This window comes from Rhincodon typus, chromosome 11 (genome assembly GCF_021869965.1).
Source record: "Rhincodon typus isolate 14 chromosome 11, sRhiTyp1.1, whole genome shotgun sequence".
Classification (NCBI taxonomy): Eukaryota; Metazoa; Chordata; class Chondrichthyes; order Orectolobiformes; family Rhincodontidae; genus Rhincodon; species Rhincodon typus.
This window is the reverse complement of record NC_063342.1, coordinates 57,647,528-57,662,645: the sequence shown is the minus strand read 5'-3', so window position 1 is coordinate 57,662,645 and position 15,118 is coordinate 57,647,528. Positions and strand designations below refer to the sequence as shown.

At 38.7% G+C, this 15,118-nt stretch overlaps 1 protein-coding gene across 1 annotated transcript in view; it reads right to left on the bottom strand.

Moving 5' to 3' along the window:
- Positions 1-1,511: 1,511 nt before the first annotated feature.
- tex55 (testis expressed 55) overlaps positions 1,512-15,118 on the bottom strand; it is a 15,141-nt gene continuing 1,534 nt past the window's right edge. Inside the window, exons 2-4 of the mRNA XM_048603145.1 lie at positions 10,371-11,051; positions 8,989-9,051; positions 1,512-1,853 (exon numbers count right to left, since the gene is read on the bottom strand). Coding sequence (XP_048459102.1) covers positions 1,806-1,853; positions 8,989-9,051; positions 10,371-11,051 — 792 coding nt within the window. The 3' untranslated portion in view covers positions 1,512-1,805. The remainder of the gene's footprint in view (positions 1,854-8,988; positions 9,052-10,370; positions 11,052-15,118) is intronic.

The following is a 15,118-nucleotide window of genomic DNA, read 5'->3' as shown; positions in this document are numbered from 1 at the left end:
AAAGCTCACAACGTAGATGTAACATATTGACATGGATAGAAGATTGGCTAGCTAACAGGGAACAGATTATCTCTGTGATTCTATTATATGACTTAAATCTGAGCTGCTCATAATCCCGCAGCAGAACTCCTTCCTAGTCCTACTAATGTCCTTGGAACTTACATGGGATTCAAAAACTGAATCATTCCCCTCCCAATCATTCTTCTCCAACCCATAAGGGGTGTCCTTAACCTTGGCACCAGGTAAGCAACCACAGCTTTCAGGACTCTCAGTCTTTGCTGCAAAGAACAGTATATATTCTCCTCACAACGCTATCCCTAATACTATTACAATTATCTTTCCATACCTGATTTGAATGGCACTCTGAACCAGTCATCAGTTCACTCATTCTTCCCACAGTCTGTGCCTTTGCCCACACTGGGAGCAAGAACATCATCCCTATTGGACAATGGGACTGGGCTGAGGATTCTCCAAGCTTAAGTCTATATCCTCATATCTGCCCAACTCGCAAACATACACTCCTGTTCCTGGCCTTGGACCATCTTTGATGTAATTAGTCAAAGGGGTGTGACTGCCTCCTGTAACAGTGTCCAAGTACCTCTGCGTCTCCTTGACGTGTTGCAATGTCAGCAGCTTGAATTCCAGCTCATCAATTATGAGCCGAAGGTCTTTCAGCAACCAACACTTGCTATAGATGTAGTCACCATGGATTACACTGGCATCCAGCAGCGCCCATATACTACAGCTGTAACACATCACCTGCCCAGCCATCTCTATTCTATTTAATTAATTTAGATGCTAATTATTTTAAAAGTGAATTTCTTATCTGTATTCAGCTGTAAAACTGTGTCCTCATTTAAACCACTTGGCCAATTGGAAGAGACACAGAAGAAATACCCATCAACATGTTTTCCTGCGATGCATGATCTCAGTTCTGACAGGTTGAAAGGGCTCTCCGCTGTTGGATTTTAATCCCCATCACTGCTGGCCTGCTCACACTGATCTGCTTTCCCTGGGCTGGGCCTCGCTCTCTAGCACTGGTTTTTATCTCCTATCACCACTGCCCTTCCTATGCAGGTCCACATTCCGTGCAATCAAAATATAGAAATATCAATAAAAGGAACATAGAAACATATAGAAATGGCAGCAATAGAAAAGCTTAGAACTGGGGTCAGCATCCAGGTTAGGGTGGGAAAACTGCCCAGAATTGTAGCAAGAATTTCTGTTATTGATTGCAGTCTAACAATCTCTCTCCCCCATGTACAGCTGTGGATTGATAGACATTGAGCAGCACACACTGTCAAGGATCACATATAGCTAAAATCTATTTGTGGAAAATACCAGAAGGTGCTTAGGTATCTTGAAGTTAAACTGAATAAAAGTTCAAATCACAAAAATGAAAGGAAAATATTAGGAAAACAAAGAAGAACATGAAAGGAAAAAGTAAAAAAAAAAGCAAATTAGAGCAAACAAAACTAGCAAAATTAGAACAAATATGACATGCAAAATAATGATGTTTTTACTTATTTAATTGTTTTTCAGGAAACTAAAGAATGTAGCAGCATAACAGCAAAAACATGCAACTAAACCTAATTGCAAGCAGAGGTGTCCTGATTCTCTTCCTTTCTGCTGGGGAATAAGTTTCTACCTCAACCAATTACTTTGTGATTATTGATCACTTGTACTGGTACACTGTTCTGCACAGAATATTACAGTAATGGAAACAATAAAGGAAGACTTGTCAAAAAAGCAAAACATAGCCAATTCTTCAAAACGTTTTTATCACACAGTTTGCTGAAGTGAGATTATTCTACGCAGATTTCTTTGTCACGCATCCAGATCAACGCTTGTACCTGTTATGGAACAGAAATAGCCAATTATCAAATATGTACTTTATGTGCCCACTGTAGAGAAAACAGACTTGACCTAAATTAAGGAAACATCAACATGTTCTGTGTTCTGATAAATTCAAACATAAAAACATAGATAGAAGCATTGTCACAATTCAACAAATCTGAGTTACATTTTAAGAATTCTTGAAGAAAATATTATCAACATTTTATGGTGGAATCAATAGGGAATAAAAGTAACATAATAAGTGACATGGTGACTCTCAAAGAATGGAAATGGCATCAACATGCATTGTTTGAGCTGAAAATCTCACAATGACAAGGAAATGGAGACGATCCAGCACATTTAGCCCAGGAAGTAAATAGGTTTTGGTGCAATAGTTTGAAAGGGTAGTCACACCAATGAGATATAGAACATAGGTTATGGAAAAGAAAAATAAGTGATTATTAAGGGGTAGAGAAAGGCAAGAAAGCAAGATATAAGGTAGAAGAACTCCAACAATTGATGGTTTTGAACAGATTTAAAGCTCTAGCCCCCTCTGGGAAAAATGAGCTCTATGGCAGGTTATCAAACAAAAATTAAAACATAAATATGAAATGGCTCAAAGAGAGGAATGTGGTGGGAACTGGGGGGATAGATTAATGGCATGACCAAAAATGCATTAATGATAGGGGATGTAATAGTTAGTTGATCTGGTACATGCAAGAACAAGCATGAGGTCTGATTTGTTGCCTTACATGTATTAGGATAAGGAATATGACATATTGGTAAGGATTGTGCAGGACAAAGTATAGCACTGGTTATCATGGTCCATCTGGAGCCAATCATGAAAATGATCAAGTCAAAAATTTGTCTTGGGAAATGACTTCTAATAGATTGCAGCTCTCCTAAGTACAAAACCCTGAGCCAGAATCAGGTCATTTTTGAATAATTTAGCGCCAGGTTCCCAACGAAAACTCTGCATGTTAATAGCAGAGAGGTGGCACCATCTGTTTACGCTCCAGTCCTGAATCGAACAGTACTATGCACCGAATGGAGTTGCTTATCCCAGGCCAAACAGTGATCCATAGCACTAAACTCTCATTATTTTTCGTGGGGATTCTGACTTACTGCATTCATGCATAATCCCACAGGTTGTAGTTTTGTATCATTTACTCCTCAGTGAAGCACATACATTAAATATCTGGACTTGTGGATCCTGTCATACTGAGCAAGATTATTATTGAAAAGCACATCAGTACAACAAAACCAACTTGTCTCACACAGCATAATGGTAATAGCTGGTAGAAATTAATTCAGTTGATAAATCTGAAATATAAAGTTGGCCTCAGTAATGGTGACCATGAAAGTATCAGTGAATGTTGTAAAAGTCTGTTGTGTTCACTTATGCCTTATCAAGAAGAAAATCTGCCATCCTTACCTGGCCTGGTCTACGTGTGACTACAGACATGTAGTAAATGCGGTAAACAATTAATTGGGTTCTGAAATGGATTAGTAAGAGCACTTAGGGAAAGACAACAAATGCTGCCCTTTCCAGCAATGCCTGAGTTCCATGAAGAATTAATAAGCAACAGCCTCGAGTACTGCAAAACAAATTCATGAGAATAGAAAATAATCTTGGAAATAAAACATAATGGGTGGTAATTTTCATATTGTTTCCACAAATTACTGCCAGAATAGGAAGATTAGGTAACTCAGTGAATTGCTGAAGGTGTATTAATTGTGAGGAAGAGGAATTCAATATTGTTGGCCTCAGTTCTGGGACAGAAAGGAAATGTTTGCAAGGATGGATTATATTTCAAGAAAAGGAGAGCTAATGTTCTGTTATAATGGTTAAATCAGGAAATAACAAATTATTCAAATTAGGAAAGGAAAGGAGATCTGGAGAAATAAAAAGAATCAGGAGCAACAAACAGAAAAGAGAGAAATAAATGAGGATAATAATATTTAGTGAGAAGAATGATTTGGATGGATTAGTTTAAAACATAGACAATTTGAAGTACGGTGAGGGAGTAGTTAAGACAAAAAGGTGGGAAAAGAGATAGTTCAAAACAAAGCAAGACAAGCTAAATTTCATGTGATGTAATTTAGAGAATGCAAGAACTTAAGTATGGTGAACTTCAAGTAAATATGTCACAGGGAGATCTACACCTCATTATATTTACAGGTTGTAAATCTGGACAGGAATGAAAATGAACACATTAAGGTCGAGACAACAAGGTGCAGGGCTGGATGAACACAGCAGGCCAAGCAGCATCATAGAAGCAGAAAGGCTGACGTTTCGGGCCTAGACCCTTCATCAGAAAAGGGGGAGGGGAAGGTGGTTTGAAATAAATAGGGAGAGAGTGGGAGGCGGATAGAAGATGGACAGAGGAGAGGATAGGTAGAGGGGAAACAAACAGGTCGAAGAGGCGGGGATGGAGCCAGTAAAGGTGAGTGTAGGTGGGGAGTAGATTACGAGAGAGTTGCAGTGGGAGAGAGATCCCCTGAGGTTTGTCCGGAAGGAGGAGGGTAACTTCTTCAGGCCCGGAGGGAGGAGGGTAACTTCTTCAGGCGAAGTCATTTGTCTGGCATCCTGTCTGGCACAAAAACAAAATGGGAAAGGGAGTTCCAGCATGGCTAACAAGGAAAATTAATGATCATATTAGATCAAACAAAGGACATACAAACTGGCCAAAAAAGCAGCACACCTAAGAATTGGGGGAAGTTTAGATTTCAGCAAAGAAAGATAAAGGAGTTGCTTAAGAGAGAAAATATAGAGTACAAGAGGAAGCTTGCAGGGAACATACAAACTGATTGCAAAATATTCAGTCAGTATGCAAAATGAAGATTTTTGAAGACAAATGTAGGTCCCTTAGAATCAAAAAATAGGCAAGTTATATGGAGAACAAAGAAAAGTAGACCAATTAAATGTATAGGGTAATATATATGGGGATATATATAGGGATTTTCTGAAGAAGGGTCTAGAGCTGAAACGTCAGCTTTCCTGCTCCTCTGATGCTGCTTGGCCTGCTGTGCTCATCCAGCTCTACACCTTGTTGTCTCAGAATCTCCAGCATCGGCAGTTCCTACTATCTCTGTAACAATTAAATAAACACTTTGGTTCTGTCTTCACAAAGGAGCACAGAAAATAACGTCTCAAAAATGCTGGGGCAAACAGGGTTTAATGAGAGGGAGTATCTGAAGGAAATGAGAATTTGCACGGAGACGGTGTTGAGGAAATTGATGGGATCAAAGGCCAATAAATCCCCAGGACCTAATAATCTATATCCTAGAGTACTTAAGCAAGTAGCCCTAGATAAAGTGGATGCACCAGTGGTCATTTTTTTCAAGATTCCACAGAATTTAGAACAGTTTCTATGGATTAGGGGATAGCTAATGTGAGCCCATTTCCCAATATTTGATAAAGAAGGTAGAGAGAAAACAGGGAATTATAGACTGGATAGCCTGACATAGGTAGTGGGGAGAATGCTATGGTCCATTATAAAAGATTTAATAGCAGGGCACTTGGAAAACAATGACAAGATCAGACAGAGACTGCATGGATTTATGAAAGGGAAATCATGCTTGTCAAATCCACTGGAACTTTCCAGAGACATAACTAATGCAGTAGATAAAGGGGTGCCAGTGGACCTGGTTTACATAAATTTTCAGAATCCTTTTGATAATGTCCCGCAAAAGAGATTAGCATGTAAAATTAAGCGCATGGTACTGACATGGATAGAGAACTGGTTGGCAGACAAGAAACAAAGAGTAGAAATAAACAGGTTTTATTTTGGCAGGCAGTAACTAGCGGAGTATGCAGAGATCTGTGTTTGGATCCAACTATTCACAATATATGTTAATGATTTAGATGAGGGAACTAAATGTAGTATTTCCAAGGTTGCACAAGACACAAATCTGAGTCAAAGACTGATGTGTGAGGAGGATGCAGGGATGCTCCAGTGTGATTTGGATAAGTTGAGTGAGTAGACAAATGCACTGCAGATGAGGTTTAACATGAATAAATGTGAAGTAACCCATTTTGGTAGCAAAAATAGGAAGGCAGATTATTATCTGAATGACTATACATTGGAAAGGGGAGATGCAACAAACATGGGCATCCTTATACACCAGTCATTAAAAGTAAACATGCAGGTTCAGCAATGGTGAAGAAGGCAAACTGTATATTGGCCTTCATCATGAGTGGATTTGAGTACGGGAGCAAGGATGTCTTGCAGCAATCGTACAGGGCCTTGATGAGACACTTGGACTATTAAGTGCAGTTTTGGCCTCCTTATCAGAAGATGTTCTGGCTATGGAGGGAGTGCAAAGAAGCATCACTCTAGAAAATGAGGTTCTGGTCAAGAAAAAGAAGGAAGCATTTGTCAGATATAGACAGCAGTGATTGAGTGGAGACGTGAAGGAATCCCTCGGGGGAAGTTTCCACAATATGATAGAATTCACCCTGTAGTTTGAGAGGGAATATTTTGAATCAGATGTAATAGTATTACAATTGAGTAAAGATAACTACAAAGACATGAGAGAGGAGCTGGCCAGAGTTGTTTGGAAAGGGAGCCTAGCAGGGAAGAAGATGGAGCAGCAATGGCAGGAGTTTCTGAGGATAATTCAGGAGGCACAGCAGACATTCATCCCATGGAAGAAGAAACATACTAAGGAGAGGACGAAGCAAACATGGCTGACAAAGGAAGATTTGTGAGAAGCAAGTGGATTGGGAAGCCTTTAAAAACCAGTAGAGGATAATTAAAAAATCAATAAGGTGGGAAAAGATGAAATAGCAGAATAAACCAGTTAGTATTATAAAAAATGATTGCAAGTTGTTTTAGATATATAAAAGGTAAAAAGAGAGGCTAGAGTGGACATTGAACTGCTAGAAAATAAGACTAGAGAAGTGGTGTTTGGGATCAAACAATTGAATAGATTCTTTGCATCTACTTTCACAATCGAAGATACCAGCAGTATATCAGAGCTTCAAAAGATTCAGGGGGTACAGGTGAGTTTAGTGGCTACCACTAAGGAGAAGGTGTTGGGGAAGCTGAAAGGTCTGAAGGTGGATAAATCACCCAGACCAAATAGATTACACCCCAGGGTTCTGAAGATACAGTTGAGGAGATTGTAGGGACATTGGTGGTGATCTTTCATGGAACCCTTGAGGTAGGGAGAGTCCCAGAGGACTGGAAAATGGCTAATGTAACATTTAAGAAGGGAGGGAGGCAGAAGGCAGGAAACAACATGCTGGTGGCCTGACCTCAGCTGTTGGTAAGATTTTAGAGTCCATTATTAAGGATATGATTGCAGAGTACTTGGAGGTACATGGTAAAATATGATGGACTCAGCATGGTTTCTTCAAGGGGAGGTCATGCGTGACAAATCTGTTAAAATTCTTTAAGGAGGTAATCAACTAGGAGAGCCAGTGGGCATGAACTACTTGGATTTCCAGAAATCCTTTGACAGTAGGCTGGTAAATAAATTAAGCGCCTATGGTGTTAGGGGCAAGGTACTGGCATGGATAGATGACTGACTGACTGACAGATGGCAGGGACTGGGGATAAAGGGGTCTTTTAGGATGGCAGTCAGTGATTAGTGGAGTTCTGCAGGGGTCAGTGATGGAGCCACAACTATTCAGGTTATACATTAATGATCTGGATGAAAGAACTGAGGGCATTGTTGCTAAGTTTACAGACGACATAAAGGAAGATGGAGAAATGGGTTATGTTGAAGAAGCAGGGAGGTTGCTAAAGGACTTGGACGGCTTGAGAGTAGGCAAAGAAGTGGCAGATGAATACAATGTGGGAAAATGTGAGGTTACGCACTTTGGTAGGAAGAACGGAGGCATAGATTATTTTCTAAATGGGGAAAGGGTTCAGAAATCTGAAGCACAGGGGGACTTGGGAGTCCTAGCTCGTGATTCTTTTAAGGTTGACATGAAGGTTCATTTGGAGTTTAGGAAGGCAACGCAATATTGGAATTCAGTTCAAGAGGGCTAGAGTACAACTGCAGAGATGTATTGCTGAGGCTGTATATGGTCAGATCGCATCTGGAATAATGTGAGCAGTTTTGGACCCTATATCTAAGGAAGGATATGCTGGCATTGAAGGGGGTCCAAAGGACATTTACAAGAATAATCCGAGGAATGAAGGGCTTGTCATATGAAGAGTGGTTGAGGACTCTGGGTCTGTACTCAATGGAGTTTAGAAGAATGAGGGGGGATCTCATTGAATCTTACAGAATAGTGAGAGACTTGGATGGAGTAGACATGCAGAAGATGTCTCCCCTAGTAGGAGCGACTAGGTCTTGAGGGCACAGCCTCAGAGTGAAGGGATGACCCGTCATAATTGAGAACAGGACGAATTTCTTCAGCCAGAGGGTGATTAATCTGTGGAACTCATTGCCAAAGAAGGCTACGGAAGCCAAGCCATTGAGTACCTTTAAAACAGAGACAAATACGTTCTTGATTAGTAAGTGGATTTAGACTTACAGGGAGAAGCCAGGAGAATGGGGTTGAGAAATGTATCAGCCATCATCGAATGATGGAGCAGACTCAATGGGCCAAATGGTCTAATTCTGCTTCTATATCTTATGGTCTTATGGTTTTATGGTCTTCGAGGACAAATTTCTTCACCCTGAGAGTGGTGAGCCTGTGAAACTCTCTGCTACTGAAAGTAGTTGAGGCAAAAATATTAACTATTTTCAAGATGGATTTAGATATAGTTTTAGGGCTAAAAGGATCAAAGGGTTTGGGGAGAAAGAGGAACAAGGAATTGAGTTGGATGTTCAGCCATGATAATATTGAATGGTGGAGGAGACTCAAAAGGCCCACTCCTACTCCTTTATTCTATGTTTCTATGTTACTTCCTTTATCCTATGTGGATATGATTATCTAGTACAGTAATTAGCAAGTGGAAAACCTCGTAAATCCTTCCTTCTGAGCCAGAGAAAATTGCATCAATTGTATCACCTTAACACTGTCCTATTGAGGTCTAGTAACTCAGTACAGATCAAGAATCTGATCTAGTCACTTTACCTTATACAGTATAGTCACAGTACTTTTACCCACGGAGGCATCAGGGCAACCCTGGATGACAGTGATTTAATTGATAAGATAGATATATAACTTCTTTGCAGCGATTCTCATACCTGATGTAACATAAACTCAAGAGGATCATCTGGTCTTTCATATACCAGATTTTCAGTCATTCTCTGTAAAATAAAGCGTAATTTTAAAACCTATTAAATTTGTTTATGACATTAAAACATGAAATTCAATGACTTGCAAATCATTAGTGCAATTGCATGAGCTTACTTGGATTTTTACAAAGTTATTATTTCTTCTGTAGATGCTGAATATGTACATAAATCATACAGTGAAATTCACTGGGATCTCATCTCTTCATTAAATTAGTTTTTCCTTTACTGGCTCCATTTTTTCACTTGCTGTGATATTTTACTTTTGGTTTAAATTGAAGGTATATATTTTCCCAGAATTTTTAATAACTACAGTTACTGTATTTGTTCTTATAGACCACAGCCTCCATACTACAATGTGCTATTCTAATTTGACCATGTGAAAATCTTCTGAAACCCATGAAGATCATCGCTTACAAATCCAAGTTCTCTTGAAATCTAATCAATATTCATGATATTAAGTACCATAATTCAGTACTGTACACATGCTAAATTCAGTTAACATATTCTCCTCCCCTGCATCCTCCACTCAACTATTCTGGACTGAGTGAAATGGCCATTATTCATGCTACTTACACAAGTAATTCAGAACTGTAATGTAATAAATTGTTGATAAAATTATTTAAGAGCTATTCATGATTGGCTTTTAAACAGGCTGGGTCATCCTACCATAGTGGAACAATTTAGGGGTATTCAACACCGTAGGCATTATATGATCTAATGTAAGTTATTCAAACACACCTTTGACCAAGTTCAAAATTGTTACCATGCCATCATTTATGTTCATAAATTGATTCCTCAGAATTTCCATCTTGCAAGATTATGTAAAAGAGTTATTCAGATTGGTCAAAGTCAGATTGTTATGATGGTACAGTATAAGAAGACTTCATTTCCCTGGATAGTTACTTACCTTTGACATTTTATTATCATATGAGAAGTCTGAACAATGGGTCGGGACAGAGGGATAACAATGGACAACTGCAATAAAGTCTTCACAGTCACATAATGAGCCTTCTCAAGAGGGAGAGAGTTACAACTGGTGGTGGTTTAACCTAAGAGTTACCGCTCCTCAGGCGAGGGGAGATGTTGAGAGATGGAACCTTCACAGTAACCTCAGTTGGTACAGGAACTCTACCAAGACTATTGGCATCACAAACTAGCCATTCAGTCAACTGAGTCAACTGACCATTTTGAATCGAAACGCATTACTTCTTAGAACAGCTAGGCAAATTAAGTATATATCATGAAAGAGAAATGGTTTCCTGCAGTAAATTTTAATGCCAGGTCATGAGGCAGACCAACAGTAAGCCATAGACTTTGAAAAGCACACTAACCTGAAACATCTGTAGAATGTTGTGTTTCTCCATATACAGTACAGATCGAACATATGGATCTTCAAAACAGGTTGAAAATTTGTCTTCAGAAAGTAGAGGCTCCTGTGCCATCTTAGTTGTATCTGAGGGTGTAGCTGAAAGTTGATTTCCAATGTCAGTTGTAGGTAGAACTGCAGAATCGACTGTAGCAGCAACTGAAGGTTCATCTTCAACTGTTAGCTCAGTTTCAGGTTTGGCTAACAGCTCTGATTCTGCCTCGACTGCAGATTGCACGTCTGGCTCACTTTTGGGTTCGGATTCCTGCTCTGCTGCTTTCTCTGAATCTGGTTCAGCAGCCGTTTCCGTTTCTGGTTCAATAGTTGCCTCCGTCTCTGGTTCAGCTGTCGCCTCTCTTTCTGATTCAGCTGTAGCCTCTGCATCTGGTTCAGCTGCAGCATCCTCATCTGGTTGAGCTGTAGCCTCTGCATGTGGTTCAGCTGCAGCTGTATCTGGTTCAGCTGTAATTTCCACATCTGGCTCATCTGCTGTCTCATTTTCTGCAGCATCTGGACTTTCCACCTGGGCTGCAGTCTCCGATTCTTGTTCAGTTGCAGCTTCCGCCTCTGGCGACGCTGCAGCTTGCACCTCTGGTTCATCTACAGATTCTTCTATTTCTTTTTCTACAGGATTGCCATCGTCACTCTTTTCGATTGAAAGAAAAGTGTAAGAGTTTATTGTTAAATATATATTTGCATTACTTTGATGCAAGAAACTAACAATACATTGACCCGAGTTGTGTGAATTGTCTTTATATAAATGAACATTGATTGTATTCATTGTTGATTGTACTTGGTGCATTCTGTTCATGATAAGTGCCAATAAACTGCTGATGGAATATAAGAAGGAAACATAGATGGCATGAAACTACAAAAGCAAAAAACTGTGGATATTGGAAATCAGAAATAAAAACAGAAAGAACTGTAAATACTCATCAGTATTTGTGGAAAGAAACAGAGTTAACGCTTTAGATCTCATCACTCTTTGCTCTCTTCACAGAAACCTCCTAGTTGCAGAACATTTTCTCCTTTGTGATTAGGTTGTTATAGGTATCAGTTCAGATTGAAGTATTTTTAAAAAAAACACCTACAACTGAATTTTTACTACAGTATTCCGACAGTACATTCAGAATGCAGCTACCTAAAATGGAAAGGAGTACTAGGGGAAGTAAAGCTCAGGGCAATGGTGGAATAATGTAAATTTTTAACAAAGTACTTACATGAAGTCACTTTCAGTGATAATCTGCTTTCTGAGTTTCCATGTCATTGCACATTTCTTTTGGATCTTGTATGAATATATGTGACAATGTCTCCTTGGTAGTGAGATTGTGCAAGAAGCAACAGACTGCAATGATCATAAGATTTTTTTGGAAGTTTATAATGTAACAATCATCTGACAAGACATCAGAACGTTTGTTTCAATATCCCAGTAGCTGAGTACAACTCAACCACAATGCTGCTGTGTTCCTTATTATACATTCATACTAGTGGAGAAGATTCAAAATTATAGAATTAGAGGAAGTTAAGCAAATTGGAGTAAAAGATAGTTAGTTTAGAAGTAATAAACAAAGTGTTAGTCAAGAACATTTGAAAGTGGAGAATGGTGTGCCATAGCGATATTGTAGGACAGCTGTGTGCTCCCATAGTTTAGATATACAGAAAGGGAGATTAGCATATAAATTAACAGAGCATATAAAATAGGAAATATTGTAAAAAGATTCTGAAGACCAAAAAAGCTACAATGGGATATTGAAGAAATGGTAGAATAGGCAAATGAGCACATGGCAGATTAAATTCAATTTCAAGGCATATGCATCTTGGTGAATACACATGGATGGTTAAGTAAAGCAAAATGCAACCTGAAATCTTAGAATCTAAGACAAATGTCACCTTCTTTAGATACCAATGACATAGACAAAAAGGGTTACATCAGGAAAGTTAATCATGATGGATTACAACACAATGAAGAGCAATAAATTACCAAGAGGAGAAATAATAGATGATAAGAATAGATAGGTGTCGATTCTGGCAGATTCTACAATGAGGGGTGTGGGGATGTTATTGGAATTTAAATTATTTTTAAATATGATCATGAATCCCTGATTCTCATGTGCCAGGATTTGCAACATTGAAGAGCAAATACTCCCAAATAGACAGAGATCAGAATTGGTTTAAGATTCTGTAAGGGGATTTCAATAAATTAATTTCTATATCCTAGAGAGGATCTCCAGGGTAGTAATTTCTAGATTATCCTTTGGTGATGGACCAAATGGAAAAATATTAGGTTGTGATGAGTGTTTGGAAGGATTGTATGAAAAGGGAGGAAGTATTTCAAATTACTGCAGCCATTTTTAGGCTCAGGAAAGACTGTACAGATGGAATGACCTTCACCTAAACTGAAGTGGTATCTGCCTCTTTCCAAAAAATACAAATAGAATAACACAGGAAGATTTAAATTAGTTTGAGGAAGAAAGGGGAAAATTCACACCACAGGTTAAAAAAGACTGCCACTTTGATCAGCACTGAGGTTGCTCAGTGTGTTTGGAGGTAATGACATTCAAAGATGTTAGAGTAAGATCTTTCTACTTTTTTAGGTGTATGTAAAACATTCCATGGCACCTTTTAAAGAAAGTGGGGTAGTTCTCCAATGCCCAGTTTGCATCTACCTCTCAACTGACCCCACGAGAAATAGATTAATTGTCCACTCATTTATCTTATTATTCTTTGTGCACAAAGTGTCTTTCCTCCACACAGAATAAACTTAACTACGATGTGAAGCATTTTGGGCCAATCTTGAGATAATGAAAGACACTGCATAGATGCAAGAGAATATTACTTATAACAAAGTAGCACTTCAGAGATACTACAGAATATGGTCAGCACAACATACAATCCCAAGACCCAGATTGTTATCATTTGGACCAAGCTGAAAAACTGTTGGAGGTTTAAAGGAAGACATTTTCTTTTCTGATGAAATAAAAGCTTGTTGTAAGTTGGAAACACTTGAAATAGCATTGACCTGTAATATTAATTAAGTTTCTCCCTTCACAGATGCTACCTGACCACCTGAGTATTCCCCATTTTAACTTCAGATTTTCAGCATCCACAGTATATTCCTTTCATCTTTTCTTGAGCTTGTGTGGAACATAAACATTGACAAAGACCAGCTGGACCAAGTTGCCGTTTGTGTGCTGTAAATTCTATAATTTCCTTCAAGGTGAAGACTTATTTCGATGCCATCTGTAAATCTTTTGACCACTATCTTATAACAAAATCATAGTTATTTTATGTACAATGTAGGATGCGAGAAAATTCTGACCTTGATTTTATGACTTTTATTTCACAATCACAAGGCAAATGTGCATGCATTTACTAACAGATCATCTTACAGTCATGGACAAAATGATCAAATAAATTTGATTCAGACTATTTCCTTAAATTGGAAACAGGTTTCATGGTTATGGACACAAATCTTTAGTTCTAGCAGGGATTAAAACATATAATTTTGCAGTGTAAATCATATACCTCAGAGCTGTTTTGGTGCAGATCTGTACTTTATGGAGAGAATTCACAGGGAATGGTGGAAATCAGATAATCACCAATCAGACATCATTTGAAAGAAAACAAAAGTTAAAGTTTTGGGATGGAGGAACACTTAAGCCTGAAGTTAATAAGCTGTCTAATCACATATTCAAACCATCTGTAATTCCACCTATATTCACCTCTGTAACAGTGCCTGATATCACCTATCTCAGTTCAACTACTGCTGAAACCTTTTTTTCTCTCTTACTTCTAGATTGAACTATTTTAATACACTCCTGACTATCTCTCACATGCTACCTTATGTAAATTTAAGGTAATCTGAAACTCTGCTATCTGTTTTTCATTCACACCAAGTCTTGTGCATCTATCAAACCTATGTTTGCAAACCTATATTATCTTCCAGTCAAGTTTTTATTTTAAAGCTCTCACCCTTGGTTTTGAATCCATCCATAATACCGCCTCTCCCTTAATTCTGTAATCTGCTCCAGTCCCACAACATTCTGAGATATCAGTCCTCATTTAAATCTGACCTCTGGAGCACCCCAATTTTAAACACTCCACCATTAGTATTTATTGCATTCAGTTGATTTGGCTCTTAGCTCAGGAATTCCCATTCCACACCACTCCACCTCATTTTCTGCTTTTAGACATTCTTTAAAACTTAGCTTTGGATTATCTGAGCTGATATCTCCTTATGTGATTGGGTGTCATATTTTGTTCTACAATACTTCTATGATGCACACTGGGGCATTTTATTATGTTAAAGGTGCAATATTAACATGAGTGTGGTTATTTTGCCATTCACATTCAAATATTGACTGACTGGCATTTTGTGTATCCTTTGTATATAACGTTGGTTCTGCTTTTGTATTTTGACACAGGTCACGTAAGGGAACCAATTTTACGGTGTTCATTGATAATAATATTCAAAATAAAAATGGACTTTTCAATCACATGCAATTAGCATCGGGTGATGTCAAGAGCCAGTGGCTGTGCGGGAGGTGGGCTGGCTTGAGTTCACAAAGCCATCAGCACTGGAACAGGGAGAAACTATAATAGAGATAGTAGGAACTGCAGATGCTGGAGAATCTGAGATAACAAGGTGTAGAGCTGGATGAACACAGCAGGCCAAGCAGCATCAGAGGAGCAGGAAGGCTGACGTTTCTGAAG